At 47.6% G+C, this 22,226-nt stretch overlaps 1 protein-coding gene across 2 annotated transcripts in view; it reads right to left on the reverse strand.

Moving 5' to 3' along the window:
* The window catches only part of ESPL1 (extra spindle pole bodies like 1, separase), a 1,025,090-nt gene that overhangs the window by 518,175 nt on the left and 484,689 nt on the right, over positions 1 to 22,226 (reverse strand). For both annotated transcript variants that reach the window (XM_069653328.1, XM_069653326.1), the window contains one exon: positions 20,248 to 21,338. In XM_069653328.1, the coding sequence (XP_069509429.1) occupies positions 20,248 to 21,338 (1,091 nt within the window). The remainder of the gene's footprint in view (positions 1 to 20,247; positions 21,339 to 22,226) is intronic.

Consider the following 22,226-nt stretch of genomic DNA (forward strand, 5'->3'; position numbering starts at 1 on the left):
TTTTTTATTATAATTAATCTGCAACCCCTTGCATCTGAAATGTATTTTTTAAACTGTTCAGGGTTTTGGAGATCACTACGGTGTAGTCTGCGAACAAAAGCACACCCATGTAATGACCATTTAGTATTGGCGAGCCTGTACTGACGCAATTGCTTCAGCAATTTATAAAGACAAGAGTTCGTGAAAGGACGTATACATCTGACTTTATCCAACTCCAAGCTTGGGGTGCTTTCTCCACCAAGGCCCCACCTGACCAAGTCAACGTTGTTAGAGTACATAGCAATTATCCAGTTAAGTATAGGCACTCGATTACAATTTCAACAAGTGAAAACAGGAGATTTTCCTCAGTACTTCATCCAATGCGGCTGTTAAATCTAAAAGTGGCCAAATAAAGCTACATTTCCCTCAATACATATTGTTGGGTTAAAAATGCTGGGCTTGATCCCTTTCAGAATCCCGACTGCGGGTGGGAAATTGCCCTAGTAGCCACTATACCTTTGTCTAATTAAGAGGGCAGAACATTACCATAGATATTAGTTTCAATCCAGTAATGAGATTGTTAGATAGTTATAAAAATAAGACTACCAGCCTTTTTGTGAATCGGAACTATTATCACTAAGAGCCAAGTATTTGATCAAGCTCCACATTACCATTATTTGAAATTGTGCAAGCCAACCTTGAGATTAAATATAGCCCCCCACCCCAAAGGATGTATGCAGTATCTCTGAGGTACACTTTCAGAAAGCAACTTGAATCGTTGGCTTTAGCTGTGGTTTCCACAGCATATCATTTATCAGCTGCAAATTATATTTTTCTTTCTAGTAATTTATACTATATGTATGTATTCCTCACAATGACTAATCTATTGGACTCCCCTCTGCCTTTTAAAGAGGACCAGCATTAAGGCCAACCTCACCACGACCTCAAAAAACCCTAAAAAAGTTGTGGCAGAGAAACTTCTGCCCATTATTAAAACTAAACTCACTGGAATACTGAAGTAAACTCCCTGGTCCCCCTCTTCAAAACAGAACTGTCAAACCAGTTTACTCTAAGATTTGCTGGTTCAACAAAGACATATTGGAGTGTAAACACTCCAAAAGGGTAGCAGAAAGGGCGTGGCGTAAATACCCATCGCCACTTACGCTGGCCTTGTATAAACAAGCCACACAAAACCTCAAGTTATGCATTATAGCCACCAAAACTGCTATCCACAATAGGATTTCTCAGGCCAAATCGTGCTCCAAGGAGCTCTTCACAATCCTGAAGGAATTTGAGGGCAAGTCAGAGGTGGGACCCACACCCACTAAGGGCTCACAGTGGTGGCAGGCAATTCACAATTAAACAAGAAATATGCAAACATCAGGAGACCATCAATGCCGAAAGCAAGACCAGTCTCCTAGGGTTGATCTATCCTCTGGGCCCAAGCCCACCCCAGGCCATAGAGCAAACAAGTTTGCCTTCTCACCCCGCTCAGAGGCTGACATCTTGCAAACCATAAGCTCCTTGAAACCTAGCACTTGTCAAAGAGACATCTGTCCCTCAAGGGTGCTTAAGGACTGCTTGGTGCTCCTAGTCCCCTGGGTCACCAAGCTTGTGCATATTACCTTTGTCGAGGGCTTGGTACCCCAATTTTTGAAGGAGGCCTGGATTACACCTCACCTCAACAAAAAGCAGCCTTTATCCCTTTAAAGCGGGGAACTATGCCCCATCACAAGCGTCCAAGTGTTGAACCGTGCAGCAGCATTACAATTCCAGAGCTACATTGAGGAACATAACATTCTTGGTATTCACCAGTCTGGCTTTAGAGACAGACATAGTAAGGAGATAGCCCTCATCGGGCTGAAATCCAACCTTTCTTATATTGGACGAGGGATATCCCCGCCCTGTTGATGTTGCTCGATCTCTCTGCGGCCTTTGACCTTGTGGATCACTCCCTTTTGGTCAATCAGCTGCAGGAGGTAGCAGGCTGCTCCGAGGCGGCAGCTCGGTGGTTCACGTTCTTCTTAGGACTCCGCAATGCTAGAGTTGCCGGGGCCAACGTAGCCTCTAGTCATGAGGCCATCTCTAGCGGGGTACCACAGGGGTCCTGCATCTCGCCGACTAATATTTATATCCTTCCCTTCCCGACACTTCGACAACCTGGGTGTGCAGTATGCCAACAACACTCTTCTTGAAGCTTTCAGGTATTTACACACAAGACGCAGCAACTATCAATATGGTCTATGGTGCCATCCAGGCCTGGATGGCAACCAACGCTCTTGTTTTGAACAAAGACAAAACAGAGCTCTTGATCATCGCCACTGGGCATTGGCTAAAAAAAAGTTCTGCAGACTTCAAAAACATTAGCATAGCTAGATCCACCATCCCAGTCGCTAACAGTGTTAAGACCTTATGGGTAAAGTTTGACTCTGAACTGTCCATGAAGCCTCGCTCAGCCCTCTTATGCGCATCCTGTGGCTACATTAATAAACTTAATTTGCCCTTTCCTGTTGTCCGATAACATAGCCCTCCTTGCTCCAGCACTTGTCAACTCACACCTGGACTACTGTAACAGTTTGTTCCTGGGCATGGCCCAGGAAAACCTAGCAGCTCTCCAGGAGATTCAAAATGGGGCAGTCCGGGCTACTAAACATCTAGCCAGAAGAGATCACATCACCCAAGCAAGGAGGGAGCTCCACTGGCTCCTTGTTAAACCTTGGTTACTCACAAGGCCCTGACAGTCACAAATGCCTGAACCTCCAAGCCCCTGCATATCCTTGTAAACACACCAAGGTATACCAACCCGGCCGTTCACTCTGTTCGACCAACAAGGTCAGCCTTCAGCAACCAAAATGTAAACTGAAACGGTTTTGTGGTACCTCCTTTGAAGTTCAGGCCCCCCAGGCTGGAACACACACCCTCCTGATCTGAAAAAGATAACCTCCCTTAAAGATTAAGAAGAAAAAAAAATCAAGACACGCCTTTTTAACATGGCATAACTTCCTCTACTGCTCTCCTTGATCCAGCCTTTTGTTTGTCTTCTCTATGTGTGCCCTGAAACCTACAGGTGAGCAGCACGTTATGTATTTTTTTGTTGATGATTATTTATAAACTTTTTCATCTGTTTCTTAGGGTGTGAAAGAGTAGTGACTGAAATGTGTCTCAGGAAGTTCTTCTATTGAGTTCCAGTATAGTGCTGAGAACGAGTGATTGTTTATGTGTATTTGTTGTTTTGCTCGCTGAGTAGGGCAGCCCATGTTTCTTCTGTGTCCATTTGTTGTGATGAGAGTTCAAAGAAGGCCACAAATTGTTTGCGTTGGCATGAAAGTGACTGGCATTCCATCACCAGATGGAATAGGGTTTCCGGCGTTGTTTCAACCTTGCAGAACCGACAGTGGTTGTTTGTGGTAGCCATCTGCTTCGTTGTTGCCAGGTATGAGTTTGTAGGTAAGATGTTCAAACGTATTCTTAGAAATGTTGTTCTGATGGTTTGGTCTGAAAAAATTTAGAGATATGGTGGTGGTTCGTGGATTTTTCTGTTGCCTTTGGTGCATTGGAGGGTCTATTTGTAGGCATTTTTCATTTGGATCGTTTTTATCCAGTCATTCCGGAGAAGTTTGATTTTGGCGTGTTGTGGGCGAAGGGTTAGTAGTTCTTCTGATCTCTTAGTTTTCCATTTCCTTCATTATAGTCTGTATCCATTTTTGTAATACCGTGTTGTTGAATGCATTTGCATGAGCTCTCAAAATTTGGATCGCTGGGGTTTTCTGGTCGGAAAGGATTTTTCGTAAGATGTCTAGTCTCTTCCAGAGTACGATGGATGCAATTGATCGGGTTGCCATTTTGTGTTGTATTCTCGGCATTGGATACGACTGTGGGAGGATCTTGCGCCAAATAATTGCTTCGAATTTAGTCCAGTTTACTGTGCCAGAGTTCATCATTGCTTCTGTTCCGTACTTTATTATAGGGATGTATTTTTGTCTATAGCAAGCGATGATGGGTCTGAAAGAGAATTGCCCATATTTCCTGTGAAGTAGACATCCTTGTCGTGCCAGGGTGTGTGATGTTTGTTCTAGTCTGTCCAGCCATCGATCTTCCGATTTAGATTGGTTTATTAGTATACCGAGATATTTGAAGGTTGTCACGTTTTCTAGTTGATTTCCATTGATGTTAAATGTTGGTTGTTTTAATTTGTTTGCGGTTTGGTTAAAGTCATTGTCTTGGTTTTTGAAGCGTTGATTGCTAGTTCGTTTTTGTTCATGTAGCTGCTCAGCGCTGTCAGGGCTGCTTGTAGTCTAGAGGGTGTTTTATCAAGCAGGATGATGCATCTGCGTATGCCATAGAGGGAACTGGTGTTGAGCTTATTTTCGTAGGGTTGGTTTGGTTGCTGATCAGATGTTCTTCAATGCCTGCTGTTAACAGATTGTATAGGGTTGCCGCCAAGGGACACCCTTGCTTTAATCCGTTTTATGTGGCAATTGGTCTGGTGGTGGCGCCTTGTTTTGATAGTCTCACTTTTATGGAGGTTTCTGAGTATAGTAGGATGATTGGCTCCAGGATGTTCGATGGGCACTTTTATGTTTTGAGTTTCGACCATAGTTTGTGTCGTGATATGGCATCTTCATCTTCAGATCAATAAACGCAGCATGTATAGTGGTGTGAGTGTTGATGGCTTCATGTTTTATAAGATGAAGTAATATCAGGTTGATGTTGGGTCAGACGTTGGCAGTAAAACCGGTTTGCCTGGCCGAGAACCTGCCGTTGTCAATTGCCCAGGCAGTTGTTTCAGTAGTGTTGACGCAAAGAGTTTTCCAAGCAGGTCTGTAGGGCAATTTTCTTGTCCGCTATTTTCCTGATTGTATGCGTGATGGTGCTTTTGTTGTGGACGGTTTTTAACTGTTTGTCAGAAGGGTAGTAGGATCCATTCATAGTTCAATTTTTCGGCATCTATCAGGTTGGAAGCGTGGAGTTTTTGATAGGTGTGCCATTGCTGATTGTAGAATGCATTGTCTTGATGTTGTTCCATCGAGTTTAGTGGGCATGCTGGTGTGGTTTCTCATTGTTCAATTAGCAGGCGCGAGTGCACAGTTAGTTGGTTGTGATCGCTTCTATCCGATGTTATCGTTTGAGCTGACGTAACATATTTGTGCAAGTTGTGTGATAGAAATATAGAATCAATGATTGCGGTTGAGGATCCTCTGGACCATGTTGGCATGTAAGATGTAGAGTTGTTCCTTGCATGGTTTAGGAGGATGAGGTTGCGGGTAATGATTTTGTTCATCCATCTGCTTGCTTTTGGTGAGAGTTGTGGTTTGAGTTCGGAGAGTACCATTCTGGGTGAACAAATTGATGTTCAGGTCTCCAGATAATTATTTCTACCGGTTGGTGGTTTCCAACAAGTTTATCGATTGTTATGAATACTCTGTCGATGAATGCTTCAGTTGTTATTGCTGCAGGGTTCCAATAAAGATTTAATATTGCAATTATTATCTCATGCTTTTTTTTCCCTTGGATGATTCTCAATGCTCGTTATTTTTGTTAGCTGGATCCAGGAGTTAATGTTTTCAGTGCTCAGTACTGTCCATTGGGGGGGTTATCTTGATTAGGGTGAGGAGGCCAGATGCTGGTCTTCCTTGTTTTTTTGACTATTGCAGGGTTGAGGAAGGTGAGAAAGCCATCACAGACTGGGGTTTCGCTGAGCCAGGTCTCTTGCAGACAAATTTGATAATTTTCTAGGTCATATGAGGGGTTGGTGAAGAGATGCACATTTCCTGTGGTATTCCACGAGCAGAGTGACCACGTGTTTTCCAGCTTCGTTGATTGTTATGATTGAGAGCTCATGGAGTTTCCTGGGGATGCAGTTTCTGTGTATGAGCTTTCCAGGTCGTAGTTTCTTTTGATTGGTCATTCTGCTCTGCTTGATTGATCCGATTGTGGTGATTGGCTGTTTTCTGGCTGCTCCTGGATCATTAGTATAAATGTTTGTTTGTGTCCTTGATTGACGTTGCCAGTAGTCTGTCTTTCTTTGGTTTATATTTTTGTATGTTGGTTCTGGTTGATGTAGAGGCCCAGCATGTGAATCCGAGCTTTTGGTGCTGGGAGCGCCATGATAGGATCAGTTCTTGATCGTTGGCGTCACCTAGCTCAACAATGATCTTGTCTAGATGCAGGTCATCTTTGAATGTTATTAGGTCGATGTCTCTTGTTGCTATTTTCTATAGCTGCGGTATTGCTCCAAAAAGGTGTACAACATTTGTTCTGTTAAGGATTAGTGGTTCAGGTCTGTTGATTTCATTTTCAATGTGGATTTCATAGATTTGTTTTTGTCGTAACCGGTTGACAAATGATGGGAGTGTACAGCTGACTTTGGTGTGGTCTAACGGCCGTGATCTGAGTGAATCGGATGAGATTTGGTCGTATGTTTCCTCTGTTGTTGCATCCGTTGTATCACTTAATAGACGCATCTGAGATTTCTTCCAAGGAAGCGTCTAAGATTTCTTCGTAGCTGTCCGCTGTTAGTTGTTCATGTTCAGGGCGTATTCATCTATTATGAAGCTCGAGTGCAGGGGGCGTAGCCAACCGCCATGTAAGAGACACGTGTTTGGTGCAGCTCCGCACAATACGTTTAACGATCCGCCGCCAACTACTGCTTTATATGGCTACAAACATCTGAAAACAGCACACAAGCCGTGCGAAAGCCTGATCCGCCCGCTGTCGAAGTTTGGAAGCCCTGCGTCCCTCCGTTGGCCCGCAACGTCGAAAAGAAAAGGACGCCAGGCGGGCACAGAAAATGGCGGCCATTGCGAGTCCCGGCCCTTCGCTGTAAGCGGAGCGCCGCGACCGATCTCGAAGGAGCCCGCTGAGGTCCTGGGCGCCCGACCAACGGTGATCCGAAGAGGGCGCCTGTACCTCGAGGAAAGAGGTAAGGAGTCGGGGGGGGGGGGGGGGGGGGGTGGGGAGGGAGCACCTGGCGCGGCCTTTACTACACCCCCACCGGACCCGAGGCAGGGGCCTCGAAGCCGATCTGCACCCAGCCAAGCAGCTGAGGCGCCCACACTCCGCTGGCATTGCCCGGCGGGCCGATGACCCACATCCCGTCGGTGCCCTGAGCAAGGCCCGGGGACAACCAGCTAACGAACACCGGGAGACAGGCCCCTTGGAACGCTAAAGCTTCCCCCCACACCAGCCGGCACGCACAGGACTGCCCGCGCCGGGTATCCCTCGCTCGACAGCGGACCATCAGTACAACCAGAGGCTACAGACCGCACAGTGCCTGCCGAGGACTGGGCCTCGCGGTGGGGACATGACCACCAAGGGCGCCCGAAGCAAACACCGCCAAACCACCATGGAGTCCTTCGTGGCTGCCGGAGCGGCTGGGCCCGAGGCGGCTCCCGCCCCTGGGGAGGCGCTGGGCGCCGAGACGCCCGAGCCGGCCAACTCCCAACTACTAGAGGCCATCATGACTCTTCAAAAGACCATGGAGAACAAAATAGACGCGGTCGCCATCGACCTGAACTTACTGCGGCAGGATGTGCGCTCCATCGCCAACAGAACGGACGCCCTCGAGATCCAAGTTCGAGACAACACCGAGTCCAAAACACAGCTATTAAAGGAAGTGGACATTTTGGCACAAAAGGTGAAGAACCTGGAAGACAGGGCTGATGAGGCCGAAGGAAGGGCCCGCAGAAATAACATTAGAATCATCGGCCTGCCCGAGGGCATCGAGGGCAATGACCCCACTAATTACATCGAGGACCTCCTCATACACGAAATTGGAGCCGGAAAACTGTCACAGGGCTTCACCATAGAAAGAGCCCACCGCTCCTTAGCCAGGCGGCCCCCTCCGGGGAACCCACCCAGACCCATAATAGCCAAAGTCCTCAACTACAAGGACAGGGAAACCATCGTGGCCTTCTCCAGAATGGGTGGCTCTATACAAAGGGACGCAGCAAAGATCGCAATATACCCCGACTACACCCTACAGGTTCAAAGGAGTAGGGCCCAGTTCTACCACACCAAAGCTAGACTCAAGAACGCAGGCCTGCGCTACTTACTCCTCTACCCGGCTAAACTGAAAGTCCTGCGCAACAACAAGGCACACTTATTCGACACCCCCGCGGAGGCCTGCGAATGGATGGACAGAGAACAGATCCCAGACATCGAACTGAATCAACGCAGACCCTAGCTGCCCGCAGTGAGGGTCCCTCCCTCACTTCTCATGGACAGCACTCATCAACCACATGGCAACATGCCAGCAATGGCGGTGACATGGATGGTACTGGAGCGGTGCCGGACACGGCGTACCTCTCGATAACATCCCCGGAGGCAACCCCTCCCCTACCCCCAGACTAGTTTGGGTGAGTTCACCCGCCCGTAGGGCTCCGCAAGACCCAGGTCCGATGGGGCAGAAACGGGAAAGTCATAGCAAGGGTAACCTCACTAGACGTGTTGTGTTTAAAGTTAAGTTAGACGTTCTTGTTCATGGGGGGAACCCCAAGTTGGGATCACAGTTTAAGCTCTCCACACGCCAGACTGGGACCACGCGCAGCGGAATCGCCACCAGGCTGACCAAGATTGTCCAATACCTCAACCTCAGACTGTCCACAGCCCCACGACCACATCCAGACTATGGCTGAGAAGATCAGAGTCATGTCCTGGAACGTCAGGGGACTGAACAGCTACATCAAACAGCGCCGCATCCACGCCTACATGAAACACCACAGAGTCGGAATCGCCCTCCTCCAGGAGACCCACCTAAACGCCCCCAAGCTAGCAGCGCTAGCCAAAGTCTGGAGAGGCACCCTGGTGGGCTCCTCGTACTCCACATACGCCAGAGGAGTCTTGATATGGATTGCCCCCTCCATCCCCGTCTCGCTGACCCACACCAAAACGGACAATGAAGGCAGAATGGCCCTGGTACAGGGCACCATAGAGGGGCGTGATATGCGCCTGATCTGCACCTACGCCCCGAATCATGATGCAACCGTCTTCTTTCGCTCGCTGTACACCCAGCTGTCCCCAAGTAACAAATGCATAATGATATGGGGAGGCGATAACAACTGCACCTTAGACCCTCGCATGGACAGATCGGATAACAAGCATGGTGACCCCTCCCCACCCGCCAGAATACTGAACGCCCTCACGCAGCAATACGCCCTGAAAGACCTGTGGAGATCACAAAACCCCGAAACCAGAGGCTACTCCTTCTACTCCCCCCCCCCCACATAAGGTTCACACCAGAATAGACTGTCTGTTCGTTAGTGAAGAGCATGTGGCCAGATTTGAGGACACGCAGTACCTGGCCACAGTGCTATCGGACCACTCCCCCCTGATGACCTCATGGGCGACCACAGCCCCTAGACCTCCCATCCCAACATGGAAACTAAGAAGCGAAGCGCTACTAGACAAAGCCTTTAATGAACAAATCAGAGAGGGCACTACACAACACTGGCAAACCAACATGGATAGTGTCCAACACATAAGTATAGCATGGGAAGCCTATTAAGTGTTAACAAGAGGGGAAATGATAGCCGCCGCAGGAGGGGCCCTAAAACTCATCACGTCCCAACTAGCGCACACTGAAGCCGAACTCCAAGTCCTCAAAGCAACACCGCCCCCTGACCCAGCCCATACGCACAAATTGATCGAACTCAAACAGACATGCCTGACACACTGGGGAAACTAAGCTACACCAAATACACTGAAAGGAACCACGCCCTGGGTGATAAACCCGGGAAACTACTCGCGTGGCTTTACAAGCGGGAACCCCCCCCAGGCACCCCATCTGCTCTATCCGTAACAGAGGGCCTGACCCTCCACACGCAAGTGGGTATCAATGCAGCGTTCAAGGAATATTATCAAACCCTCTACTCCGATCCCGCCCCCAGACTCCGCAATTGAAGATGTCCTGGACATCATCAGGCTCCCTTGCCTGGCAGACCACCTGGCAGACCCCCTCGGAGGCCCTGTCACCCCAGACGAGGTCGCGGCCACCATCAGGTCACTGCCCTCCGGGAAAACTCCGGGACCAGACGGCCTCCCAGGTGAATTTTATAAAGCCTATGAAGACATACTAGCCCCCCCTATTGTCCAAAGTATACAACGAGGCGTACGAAAGCGGCCACCTCCCCGACTCCATGGCTGAAGCCACCATCATCCCTTTACTTAAACCCGACAAAGATAGCATTGACTGCGGCTCGTATCGTCCCTTATCCATGCTAAGCGTAGATAACAAAATCCTTACAGCACTACTGGCCAGGAGGCTTCAGGCAGCCATCCCACACCTCATACACCAGGACCAAACGGGTTACGTGCAGGGCCGTTCCATCTCAGAGAACCTGCGCAGGCTGCATCACGTCATACACAGCACAAACAGCATACCCGGCAAATACGCAGTTGTGTCCCTTGACGCCTCCAAGGCCTTTGATTCGGTCCGATGGAAATGGCTCTACGCCGCCCTATCCAAGATCGGGATCGGTCCGGCTTTCATGAATTGGGTCAAACTCATCTACACCAATCCCACCGCCAGAGTGTGAACCAACAACACCTTTTTAGAAAAATGGAGCCTGACCAGAGGCACCCGGCAAGGGTGCCCCCTATCCTCTTTGCTCTATATTTTAGCGATCGAACCAGTGGCGGCATACCTCAGGCAGGAGTACGGAGACGGGGGTATAATGATAAATGGAGTGAACCACCTTGTCTCCATGTACGCAGACGACATGCTCCTCTACCTAAAAGATCCCGAACACATCCTCCCCTACATTCTCGAAACCCTAGACGGGTTCCACAGATGTACCGGGATCCAGATCAATCACAGCAAGTCTTGCCTATTCCCTCTGGCGGCCCTTAGCGAGATTGAGAAAGAACACCTCCCCCCACTAGCCCTCAAATGGGAACCCACCACATTCAAATACCTGGGTGTCATGATCCACCGCGACCCCGTAGCCGAACACGCACTAAACACTGGCAGGGCAAAGGAAGGCCTGGCTAAATCAATTGACTTCTGGTGCAAACTGCCCCTCTCGATGGCTGGTAGGGCGGGACACCTTAAAATGGTGGCGCTCCTGCGCCTTCTACACTTCTTCACCAATGTCCTTTACAATATCCCGCAACATTTCTTCAGAGACCTGAATAAACTTTGCAGGAAACTTCTATGGCGGGAAGGAAGGCACAGAGTCGCCCTAGACATAACAGAGACCGTACGACAAAGGAGGCCTAAAAACCCCCAACTTTGAGCGCTACTATATAGCAGCCCAGCTCAAGCACGTGATTCAGTGGATGGCTGACGACGCCTCAACAGACACACGCCTCTTACAGCCCCCAGACGCACCGTGGTTGCTCAGGGACCTTCTCTGGATCAAACCAGCGCCAAAAACGCATACACACCTAATCCGCCTGGGCACGCAGATCTGGAACCGGGCCTGCAAATCGGTCAAGCTGACCGACCTTTACACCCCACAAATCCCAATAGCTGCCATCATGTCCAACAGACCAGAGGACCGGAAGGCGATCCGGAACATGTGGGAACCCTCCGGTGTCGCCACCCTGGGTGACCTGGTGGATGACCAGGGCATCCACACATTTCCTGAGCTGCACGAGCTGACAGGGGTCCCGCTGGGTCAGTTCCTCCTACACGGTGCGGTGTTGGAAAAGCTCAAAAAGCGGTGGCCAGATGCAGAATCCCTCTGCGCTGGGCACAAGGCCATCGAAAACTTGCTGAGCGTCGCAGAAGGAGGGCACGAAACCTCGAGGCTATGAGATCCTAATTGACAACACCACACAAAATGAACTCAAATGTAAAGGCAAATGGGAATCTGAACTAAACACGCAGTTTGGAGACACGGAATGGGAAACAATAACAATACCACAAAAGAGTTTCCAGGAACGCCCGATTCCAGCTCATTCAATTCTATATCATCCACAGAGCCTACCTTACCCCGGCTGTCACCTCAAGATTCAGCGGCACCGGTGTAGCGACGTGCCCCAAATGCCAAGAACCCGCAGCCTCACTGACCCACATGTTCTGGGCCTGCCCGGCCATACAGACCTTCTGGTCCCAAATTCAAGCTAGGGTAGCAGAAGAGGACATAACGCTGGTCGTGCAGTCCCCCAGGCCCTGCTTATTGGGCTCATACCCGCGAGGCAAAAAGAACAAGCCCCTTAACAGACTCAAGGATTTAATGTACATTCTGGCAAAAAGGCCTATCGCCATGCCCTGGAAGCGCCTCAGCGCCCCTAGACTCATAACATGGTGGGAAGACCTCCGTAGATGGACTGTGGCCGAAACCGGGGCCTGGGAGCTGGCGCACCGACAACAAAAAATTGGCGACTGAGGACCTTTTACAATGGATAGCCCTCACAGCAGCTCTGTTCCGCCCCAAAGAAGACAGCTCCTCAGGCGAAGACCTGGACAGCCCAGGCTCACCTTAGCACAAACAGTCTGCCCAACGTCCCGGTCTGGGTTTGCATTGGGGGGAGGGAAGGGGGGGGGGGGGGGGGGGGAGTTACTATTGACACATAACCGATTACTATGTTGACGATGCTGGTTGTATTGTATTTTGGAAAAAACAATAAATATATTTAAAAAAATAAAAAAATGAAGCTCGAGTGCACTGTAGGTTGTATAGATGGTGGTGTGTCATCTGGTATTTGATGTCTGTGGGTGGATAGGTTGAGTAGGTCTTCATCGTTAGGTGAATTGTCTGGCGTTGTCTGATGCCAGGGGCTGCAGCTGAATTTTGGATATTTATTTTCCTTAGATACGGATGTTTGGTGGTGTAAGGGGGCTTTGTGTCTTGCATTTTGGCGGTGTGTGGGATTGGTCGGTTTTCACTGTTCGCAGGAACGTTCGAGCCGGTTTGTCATTTTCTATTGCTTTTTGGTTGTATTGGTTTCAGGTCGTGTGCTTTTCTCTTTTGAGAAAATCTGGTATGACTAGTGTTCTTGTTTAGTTGTGTATGTTCTTGAATGACCGATTGTGGGGCGACAGTGATTCCGGTTGTTCCTTTCGGAAGACGTTCTTCAATGATCGAAGCTACGCTGTTCGGTTGTTGCAGTAAATGCGGGATAGGGGAGGCTGGTGTGACTTGATCAATTAGTGGTTTTGTTTGAAGAGCTGTTTGTTGTTGGTGATGTGCTTTCAGTAAGGATAGGACTTCCGTTAGTTTTGCTTTTTCTTGGCGATCGCCTCTTGCTATTTCGGATAGTCTTTGTTGCCAGCGATTTGAATGTTCTGCTTCCATATTCAAATGGGATTTGATTGTTGATATGAAGTTCTCCATATAGGTCTGTTTGGAGTGTATCAGGGCTAAGAGGGTTGCTTGGTCTCTGATGCGGTCTTTCATAGATTCATGTAGTTTGAGAAAGGGGATCATCGATTGGGAAAGTACTGCAATGAGCATGTTTTGTAGGTCCAGCATGGTAGTGGCAATCCTGGGGTTGTTTTCCTCGAGGTCTGGGTCTTTTGATGTAGTGTTGGCGTTTTTATCTTGTGGAACGTTTCCCATGAGGAGTGGGTTGTTGATTGTTGGTCGTAGGATCTGGCGTGTAGTAGGAGTCATCTGATTCATAATTGAAGCGGTTTGGGAGGGATTGTTTTTCAGGTGTGCCAGTTTCAGTTTCTTTAACATGTAGTTGGTGGCTTTCATGCATCATACATGGAGTCGAAGTGCAGTTGATTTCTGGTGAAGTTGCCAAATATTTCCTTTCGTTTGTCTAGGCTTGACATAATTGATTCAATTTCAGTAATGTCCATCGATAGTCTTACTGCCTTGGTTGTAGTTTTGTTAACAGCACTTTCTAGTGGTTGTGCAAGTTTGATTGAGTTGTGCGTTTGTAGTCACACAAGTTTGGCTAATCTTGCTATTTCTTTCTTTGTTGAGTTGTCATACTTGATGGCTTTTGGAGGTTAGTGTTGAGTCTAGGCTCGTTTGTTTGGCGTTTAGGAGTGTCATTTTCGGATACGTGGTTGTTGAGATCCTTTGTTGTAGCGTTGGCTTCTTTCTGTGTTGCGGCAGGAGGGTTGGGGTCTGCTGAATTTCCTCCTGCTATTGGTGTTTGTGCATGTGTGTTTGCTATCTTGATGTTGGCGTTCGAGTGGTTAGTGAGGTTACTTTGAGGGTCGCTAATGTCGGTTACCAGTTTTCTGTTTTCTAGGAGCTTAGAGTTGTTTCGTGTCTGAAGGGTTTCTCGATTGTCGATTCTAGGTGTTGGTCTTTCTTCTGGTTCCATGGTGCTTTGTAGGCTGTTCTTTGGGGTTTGCACATCGTCGGAGGGCTGAGTAGTACCGTTTGGTTGATGAGTGGTTGGCTTCACTAGAATGTGGGTTTTAGGAAATTGTTGGTCATGGGGTTGGTTCATAGTACTGGAGCTGTGGATTTGTGCTTGTATGTTGATTTGGTTAGATATTGTTTCTTCATAGTTGGAGTGGTGAATGGCCTCAGCGGTTGGTCGTTCGTGCTCTGGTTGGAGTAGTTTTTGGGGTGTAGTGTTGGTGATAGGGGGTCTTCTGTTTTGTTGTGATCTTCGTAATCCAGTTCAAGGTGCTGTGGTAGGTGTTTTGCAGTTCCTTTGACATTAGGTGCTCTTTGGAGTGATTGTTCCATCGTTAGTTGTGAGGCGTCTAGGTCGGAGGTAGCAGCAGTATTGAGTTTTGTTCTTAGTCTTGTTTTTGGACGCACAGTGGTTTGGTGATTAGGTTTGTAGACATTCTTCCTCGGTTGTAGTACCGTGTTCGTTAGGACCCAAGGGTCTAGCCCTTTCGGTCTAACACTGATAGAGATTGCGTTAAGGTGTTTGTTGGATGCAGGATCCAAGGGTGGTGCCCTTTCGGTCTCCTGAACGGAAGTGAAACAGTGTCTCTGTTGGGGTTGTGGCGGGAGAAGCCAAGGAAGTTGCCTTCTCAGTTATGTTTTTCAGTTTGTGTTCGGTAGGGTCCAAGGGTCGAACCCTTTCGGTCCCCTACCGGTAGTAGAAATTCAGTTGAAATTGTTGGATACAGGATCCAAGGGTTATGCCCCTTTCGGTCTACTGATCGGTGGTGTGGTAACGTCTCAGTTGGGTTTGTTGCAGTAGAAGGCAAGGGAGCTTCCTTCTCAGTCTCCTCGCTGGTCTTTGGGATTGAAGGGTTTGGCTATTTCGGGGTGCTTTGAGATTTTCAGGATGTTATGGGTACGATCCAAGGGTCGAGCCCTTTTGGCCTCCTACCGATAGTATGGTTCAATTGAAGGTTTTGCAGGCTAGGGGTCAAAGGGTCAGGGCCCTTCGGTCTCTTGATCAGGGGTGTAGAGTGTTCAAGCCCTTTCAGTCTCCTGGTCAGAGGTGTAGTCTTGTCTCGGTTGAGGAACTGGGGGGTTGGGGGGCACTTAGGCTCCTGGCGGTTCTTTAAGGTTCACGTTGTTGCGCGCCTGAGTGAGGTGGAGGGCCAGGTGAGCTGTTGGTGTAGAGGCGAAAGGGGTGGACTCTTTGGTTCTCCTCCTGAGTTTTCTGTGGAGGGCTTTTCTGGGGATTCGTGTCGCCCTGTTGGAATCTACTCAGCTCCTTTTGACTGGCGGCGTCCCTGTTAAGCCATAAGGTCTGTTACAGTGGCAGGGCGGGGCGCCGTATGGCTCGAATTCTGTGCTCTCCTGAGCAGAGAAGTTTCGGTGTAGGTGTGTCAGTGGGCAGCACCGCGATGACACTTCCTCGCGGGTGCTACTGGAGTGATGTGTCACCAGGGAGCAGCCTTGGAGTGTTGGCCGTGTGGTGTTTGTGCTTGAAAGGCGTCACTCCCGCGGAAGCTGTGGGCTCGCGCCGGCGGGGGGCTCACGGAGTGAGCTTGTCGTGAAGGCAGCACAGCTGTGGGGTGTCGGTGCTGGGGGGCATTGCTGGTTTAGAGGTTTCCTGGGCCGGCGTCTTTATGTTCCAGTCAGTCCATGAATGAGTAGCAACAACAAGCACGGCACTGCTCAACCATTTTAAAAATTAAAATATAGTTTACATTAGCAAGGGTTGGTTTTTCTGGCAAATCTGTTCCCCCATTGCAAGCTCCAAATACAGCCAGAGTTGGGCCTATTCAACCACAAAACTGTTCTTTGGTTTACAATGCATGTTTGTTCCCCATAATGCAGCCTCATCCTCCATGGCAACACAAGCCCAACCGAGAGAATTATACTGCAAGTTCAAATCTGCTGTGGGGAGCTGGATCATTCTTACCTTATGGACTCTACTGTGATTTCACCAGTTCAGGTAAAGATAAATATTTCTTCTGAAGCATATACCCGCAATGTGCAGTTTCACTTGATTAAGTGGTCAAAGCATAGTTGTATCTTAACTGGCTCTCTGTACAACAGCACAGTATTTAGCAAAAGTGAACAGTGGAGGGATCATATTCTCAGGATGAGAATTACTGGATTTTATGAGCAACAGACTATGTACTGACCTACGAGGAACTTCACTTAACTCATTAATTTTGGCCCCAATGTTCTGGTGCCAACCTTTTAATGCTGAACTACTCAGCCCTGGTTTGCACACACAAAATGTCAGGGAGCCAAACTGGTCCTTCCCGCGTGGGAAAAATGGGTTACTTATCTGTAAATATTGTTCTCCAGTATGGACATCCTTCTACACCCTCAGGCTTAGCATACATCCTGGCATCAGTCAAGGGAGCGCACGGTCCATCAAACATATATAGTATACCCATGTTGGCAATAAATCAAGACATCAGTCTACCAGCCTCATTATGAATAACCAAACCTTCACCAGTGACTGTGGGAGGCAGCCAGGGCAGATCTAGAATGGTGCAGTTTGTCAAACAAAAGCAGCAATCAACAGTAGGCTTTCTGACGCAAAAATACAGGTAACAACAAGATTTAATTAACATGGTGGAAACATGTTAGCCCTTTCAAATAAATTGGCACAGTAATGGGCATTGCAAAAGATCCCAGTTCATGCATCCTCAAAACCGAAATAGTGGCCAGGAACCCTACATCTCCATGCCAATCTGGGCAAGCAGCGAGCCCGTCAAGCATAGAGGACATTGTGCAAGACAATGGGTCCAGCGTCTTACAGTGCACAAACATGGATGGACTTAGTAGCCTGTCTCTTGCCAGAGTAAATCCAGAACCTTGTCAGGCAGGTCCCACACTGCATACCTCAAGCCCCTGGAGCCAGGCATGAAGGTTGAACGAACACAGGTCCACTATAGCTGGGAGGCTCAAGGGATGACAAATCTAGAGTTTCTGGGTACCGCTATCCTCACGGCCCAGACTGGAACGATCAGAATGAGGGTGGATCCAAACTCCCGCAGGTCGCCTGAGGGGGAAATTGATTTTAGAGTAAAACTGATATTCTAACAACCCATACTCCAAACTGAGGCTGGAAGTGATCAGATTACTACTTGAGGGGGCGCCCCATGAGACAAAGCATATCCAAGACCAACAGCTCACCTGCGGGTCTAGCTAACTTTTCCCAAATGGCAACTTTGCCGAAGTCTGTTGTGCAGATTTCTTTTTTTTTTTTTAAACCACGGGTATCTGGTAAGTTGGGGTAAGGCATATAATTCAGTGGTGGAGGGATCCCCCGACAACGCACAATTTGTGGTAAAAAGAAAAGAAACATTTCAGCAAAGATGCCATTCGGGGAAGAAAGGTAGAGGAGAAGTCGGACGTATGCGCACAGCTATTAAATCGCCTGTGTTGCTCTAGCACAGAAGATCTGGCCAAATTTCCTACGAGCCATGAAGAATCGTTGAAGATCTGAGGCCTACGACCAACAGCACCAGGAAAGACCAGCATGGGGTCTCCACATCTTTAAGCAGACAAGGGGGACCGCCAGGGTGCACAAAGCTGTAAGGCCAAGCAGCCTTTAGAACTACCATGATGATATTGAAGCGCTAGTTAGCAATAGTGTGCATGTTAAAAAACCAGCACACATTATAATTTATCGGTTTTGATGACGTGTAATGACAGGAAAGCAGATTTGACATTAGTGGTTTTGTGTTTAGTTTATCCATATGTACAACTTCTTGGAGAAAGTTTTAAGGTTATGCTATAGTGAAGCAATGACAATTTGCTATTTATATCTAGACAGTGCATTATGAATGAGGTAGTCTTGTAACTCATGCAATATATGGAATGATTTCAATGTTTGTTATTTGGATGTATTTGTGAAAGGCTTATTGTAAACAGAAAAACAATTATCATAAAGTAGTGTGCATGTGCTGACCAGTGATTCTGTCCCAAAGAGGAAGAGCCGGTCCAGAACTGTTCCAGGAGAAGCTTATGAAGGTTTGGTGCAGAGAGGCCAAAAGAAGATGATCTTTCAGACAGATACTCCTATGCCACCTGCTGAGATGGGGCCAATATGGACTACTCCTCAAGGTTGGGGTAATACATAGGCAAATTGAGGTGAAGGCATGCAGCCATGGCAGTCATGTCCTTGGTGAAGACATGTGGACTGGAACTCGGGCTAAAGGGAAGCACTCTGTATTGGAGGAATGAAAGTATGATGGCTTAAGGGAAGGCCTTGTGAATGACAGCCATAATCAACAGATTCTGAACACACTCAAGAAAGACAAGTTCTGATCCTCCACATCTATATATGGAGAACCAGTCAATCCTTTCCTACCCCAAACAGCACTAGGGAGAAGTGGAAACAAATTAGTGCTTTTGGCAAAGCTGGCAGTCTCCAAATGGGGAAAAGGGCTTAGGAAAAAAAAAACCTGTTGACCAATGACCAATCTATATGCTGTTTGGCCTTGAGATGCTATCACTGAAAACCCTGAAAAAGAGCAAGATTAACTCTTGGTGGGGAACACCCAGAGTTTATACATAGGTTTTGAAAGTATTAACAAATATTTCCATCAAGGTGCTCCAGTTATCTTCATTCACCTGTGGAAATATGAAAGAAATCAATTCCATCCAACAGCAGGTCTAGCACTTTCTAATACATTTGGTAGCATGAAGCCATGATTGCATGCAAGCATCATCCATGGGCCATATCCCTAGCTGCTACATCTACCTGATGGGCTGCTGATTCCTGGTTATCCAGAGTGAGAACTTTGACCATCACCAATGAATGCCTTAAATTGGTCGACATATCAGCAATACATTTTACAATCTGCTGCCACCATAGGTTTCTGGTGAGCAGTTGCAAGGAGTGTCCGCAGTTGGGCATGGATGAGGACTTCACTCAAAGTAAACCAACTTTCCTAAATGCTTCAAGAACTTTGTTCCATTTGCTGAGCTGAGGGGGGAAAGAAGAGCAAGAGGCACTAGAGTATCAAGTGTTATCTGCCACAACAAAGGATGGAGGGCAAACCGCCAGACACCTGCTCCAATGGTAATAGGTGGTATCGCAAGTCATCTTATTTGTTACTTGCAGAGTGAGGCTTGTCCATAGGTTCTGAGCTGCTGCAGGAAAATATTTCAGTAGTTAGGTCCTAGACCGGAGGCCCTTATAGAGCAGGAACCTGCCACAACCCCTGCCTCTTATTGAGGAGCATTAGGAAGGATGATGGCCCCAAGATTCCATCAACCGTGTCACCCTTTCAATATTGCTGAGTGCATATCATCTTTAGGCTCATCCTTGCTCCCATAAGAGGTTGATTGACTCTCATGCATATCTTCCTGGGGCAGGGTAGACATGAGACAGGGTTTGCTGGAGGAAGCGGCCGAGCCTTTGAAGGAGCAGAATCCAGACTGTTTTTTTTTTTAAATAAAGCCTCTAAACACAACCGTGTACCCCATGGTTCATATTCTAATCTTAAATATAACAGACCTAATTTGGAGCAAGGCTAATTCAAATCACACAAAGTGTAGTTTGAGAAAGGAAGATTATGTGCTAAATTCGGCAGGAGTGTGGATTAAAAAATACCTGGCTGAGTGGGCCTGCAGAAAGAACAAGAATTTATTGGGGAGGCCTTTGCAGCTACATTCACTCTACCAAGTGGCATATGGGAGTGTACTTTTATGGCATCCCCATACCTACATCAGTCTCTGTGCTAATAAATAGCATATCCATTAGTGATATCACAACAGAAAAATAAGCATGCATACAGGACTCATTTTTAGCCTCGTGCGTATGTTCCTGTAATTTCTCCCAAATGCCGCCTCAACAGTAAGAAATCCAAACCAATGTTTTCCGACGGCCTCAGAGACGTGTCACAAGGTGACGCCCAACAGATTACACAAATCAAAACCAACCAACCAGTTTCATGGTAATTACTTTTACACAACGCTCTGTTAAAAACCAGAACAAAAGTTGCCATTATCAGCTAATCAATTCACTCACCTTGAGTCGAGACCTCATTTTCCGAGAGGCCTTTGGAGCCCGGGCAAGATGCTTGTCTACTGGAAGAGATTCTTCATTGAAGACTTTGAAAGAGGACTTTGGCTGCAGAGCAACAGGGAAACATTTCTGCATGGGGGTGGTGAGACCACATGTAGGCTTGATTACAATGGGTGGGACCTCTGTGTCGGAGTCATCCAAGGAAAATGCATCTTTGATATCGGACAGATGAGGTACAGTCTGTTGCTTTACTGTTGGGGCCTTGTTCTTCAGGCCATTTGTGAGCACTTTGCTTACCCCTTTCAAAGGTGGGGGAACAGTCTCTGAGATTTTTGTTGGCCCCTTTATTTTGATGGATGTGGAAGGCAATGGCGGAATCCATGCCCACAAAGGAGAGAAGATATCTGAAAAGGAGCCACCATACTTGGAGGACAAGTTATTAAGTGAGTTTAGTGCTTGGGCCAGCAGCAGTTCAGCCTTGTTGTGCTCAAGACTGTGACCAACACTAGAGGTAATGAAGTTCAGGCCAGCATTCATGTATACAATTGCCTTTTGAGGTTTCCCAGCAGAGCTCAAAATAGCTAGATTGGTGTATATTTGTGCTACATGTACATCTGCCAGTCGCATTGAGGACAGACCTTTAATTTCCTTAAGAGTGGAGTCTCTTGCTTCCCGAGACAGAGCATTCTGTATAACATTCGAGAAACGGGAGGTGAAGGCAACACAGCGTTGCAATGCTATACGGAAGAGACTAGAGCCATCCGAAGGATTTCCAGTGGCCAGTTGCATCTCTGCAAACGTGATTGCCCAACGAATGCATAACACAGAGAGTGAAAGGTCTGAACATAGAGAGCAGGTGCAATTGTTAGGATGTGACAAGAACCCGGGATGCTTTTGGTTCAATTTCAGTACTGGAGAGGAAGTGAGAGCACTCTGCTTGTCCACAGTCACTACATCCACAAATTCTAGAGACAGGCACTTCAAGAAGCCCTCTTCCTCAGGCAAAACGGCATTCCCAGCTTTCACCTCCTTATTTAGGGGTTTTCCTTTTTTCAACTTAATCTTCACCTTTTCTTGTTTTGCTGTAGTGTTGACTGGAGAAAAGACAATCATCAAATTATGTTATGAAAAGAAGTTACAATTTGCTTTAGCTGCTATAACTATGCGTCTATGTCGATAGGGTCTGAGAGTTAAAGATCATCTCAGAAGGGCAAAGCTCTCAAGTTTCCCAGTGACATGTTTGTGAAAGCCAACTTTTCCCCTCTTAAATTCTATACATTAAAGTCCTCATTTTAAAATAGAAAATGAAATTAAGACCTCAGAATAACCCCCTCACCTTTGTTTTTTTTTTGGGGGAGGTGGGGTAAGGGGGGGTTGGGACTGGTTGGCTCACAAATGGTATTGTGAAATTTATGAGGCCAGGAAGATGTTCTTTGCATTGCACTCAACAATTTGCGAGATCATCCAGACCTTGCATCAAAGAGATACAGTGTTGCTCTTTCACTACATAGTCAAGGGATTGAATACATTAGTACCCGGGGCAAGGGGAGCAGCCAATCTGGTTCTGCAGATCACAGGCTGAAGCCTATAATCTCAGCCCTTGCTCCACGGAACCTGCAAGCTGTCTCCCGTGCCGCAGGCCACCACCCCCACCACCCTCCCTTTTCTTTAAAAAAATCCCAACCCTCCCATAACTGATTGTGGCAGTGTCGCTGCAGTGCAGCTTCCCTTTTCCGGTCGCCATGGTCCTAAAAGAGGGGCTCCGTACAGAGGTCTGCCTTCTATAACCATGGTGGCCATTTTGATTAAGTATTTTCATTCATTCAACGAGATACGCACAGCAACATACTTTATCACCACCCCAGGGTGTGAATAGCGTTAACCCCCCATGGGCAGATAACTTAGGCTGTCGGCCCATTACCCCTCCCCCGCTCTATCAGATTATATATTCATAGAAACACTTTAGTTAAGGGCAGTTAAGG

Source organism: Ambystoma mexicanum, chromosome 3q (assembly GCF_040938575.1).
Source record: "Ambystoma mexicanum isolate Mex_15411 chromosome 3q, UKY_AmexF1_1, whole genome shotgun sequence".
Classification (NCBI taxonomy): Eukaryota; Metazoa; Chordata; class Amphibia; order Caudata; family Ambystomatidae; genus Ambystoma; species Ambystoma mexicanum.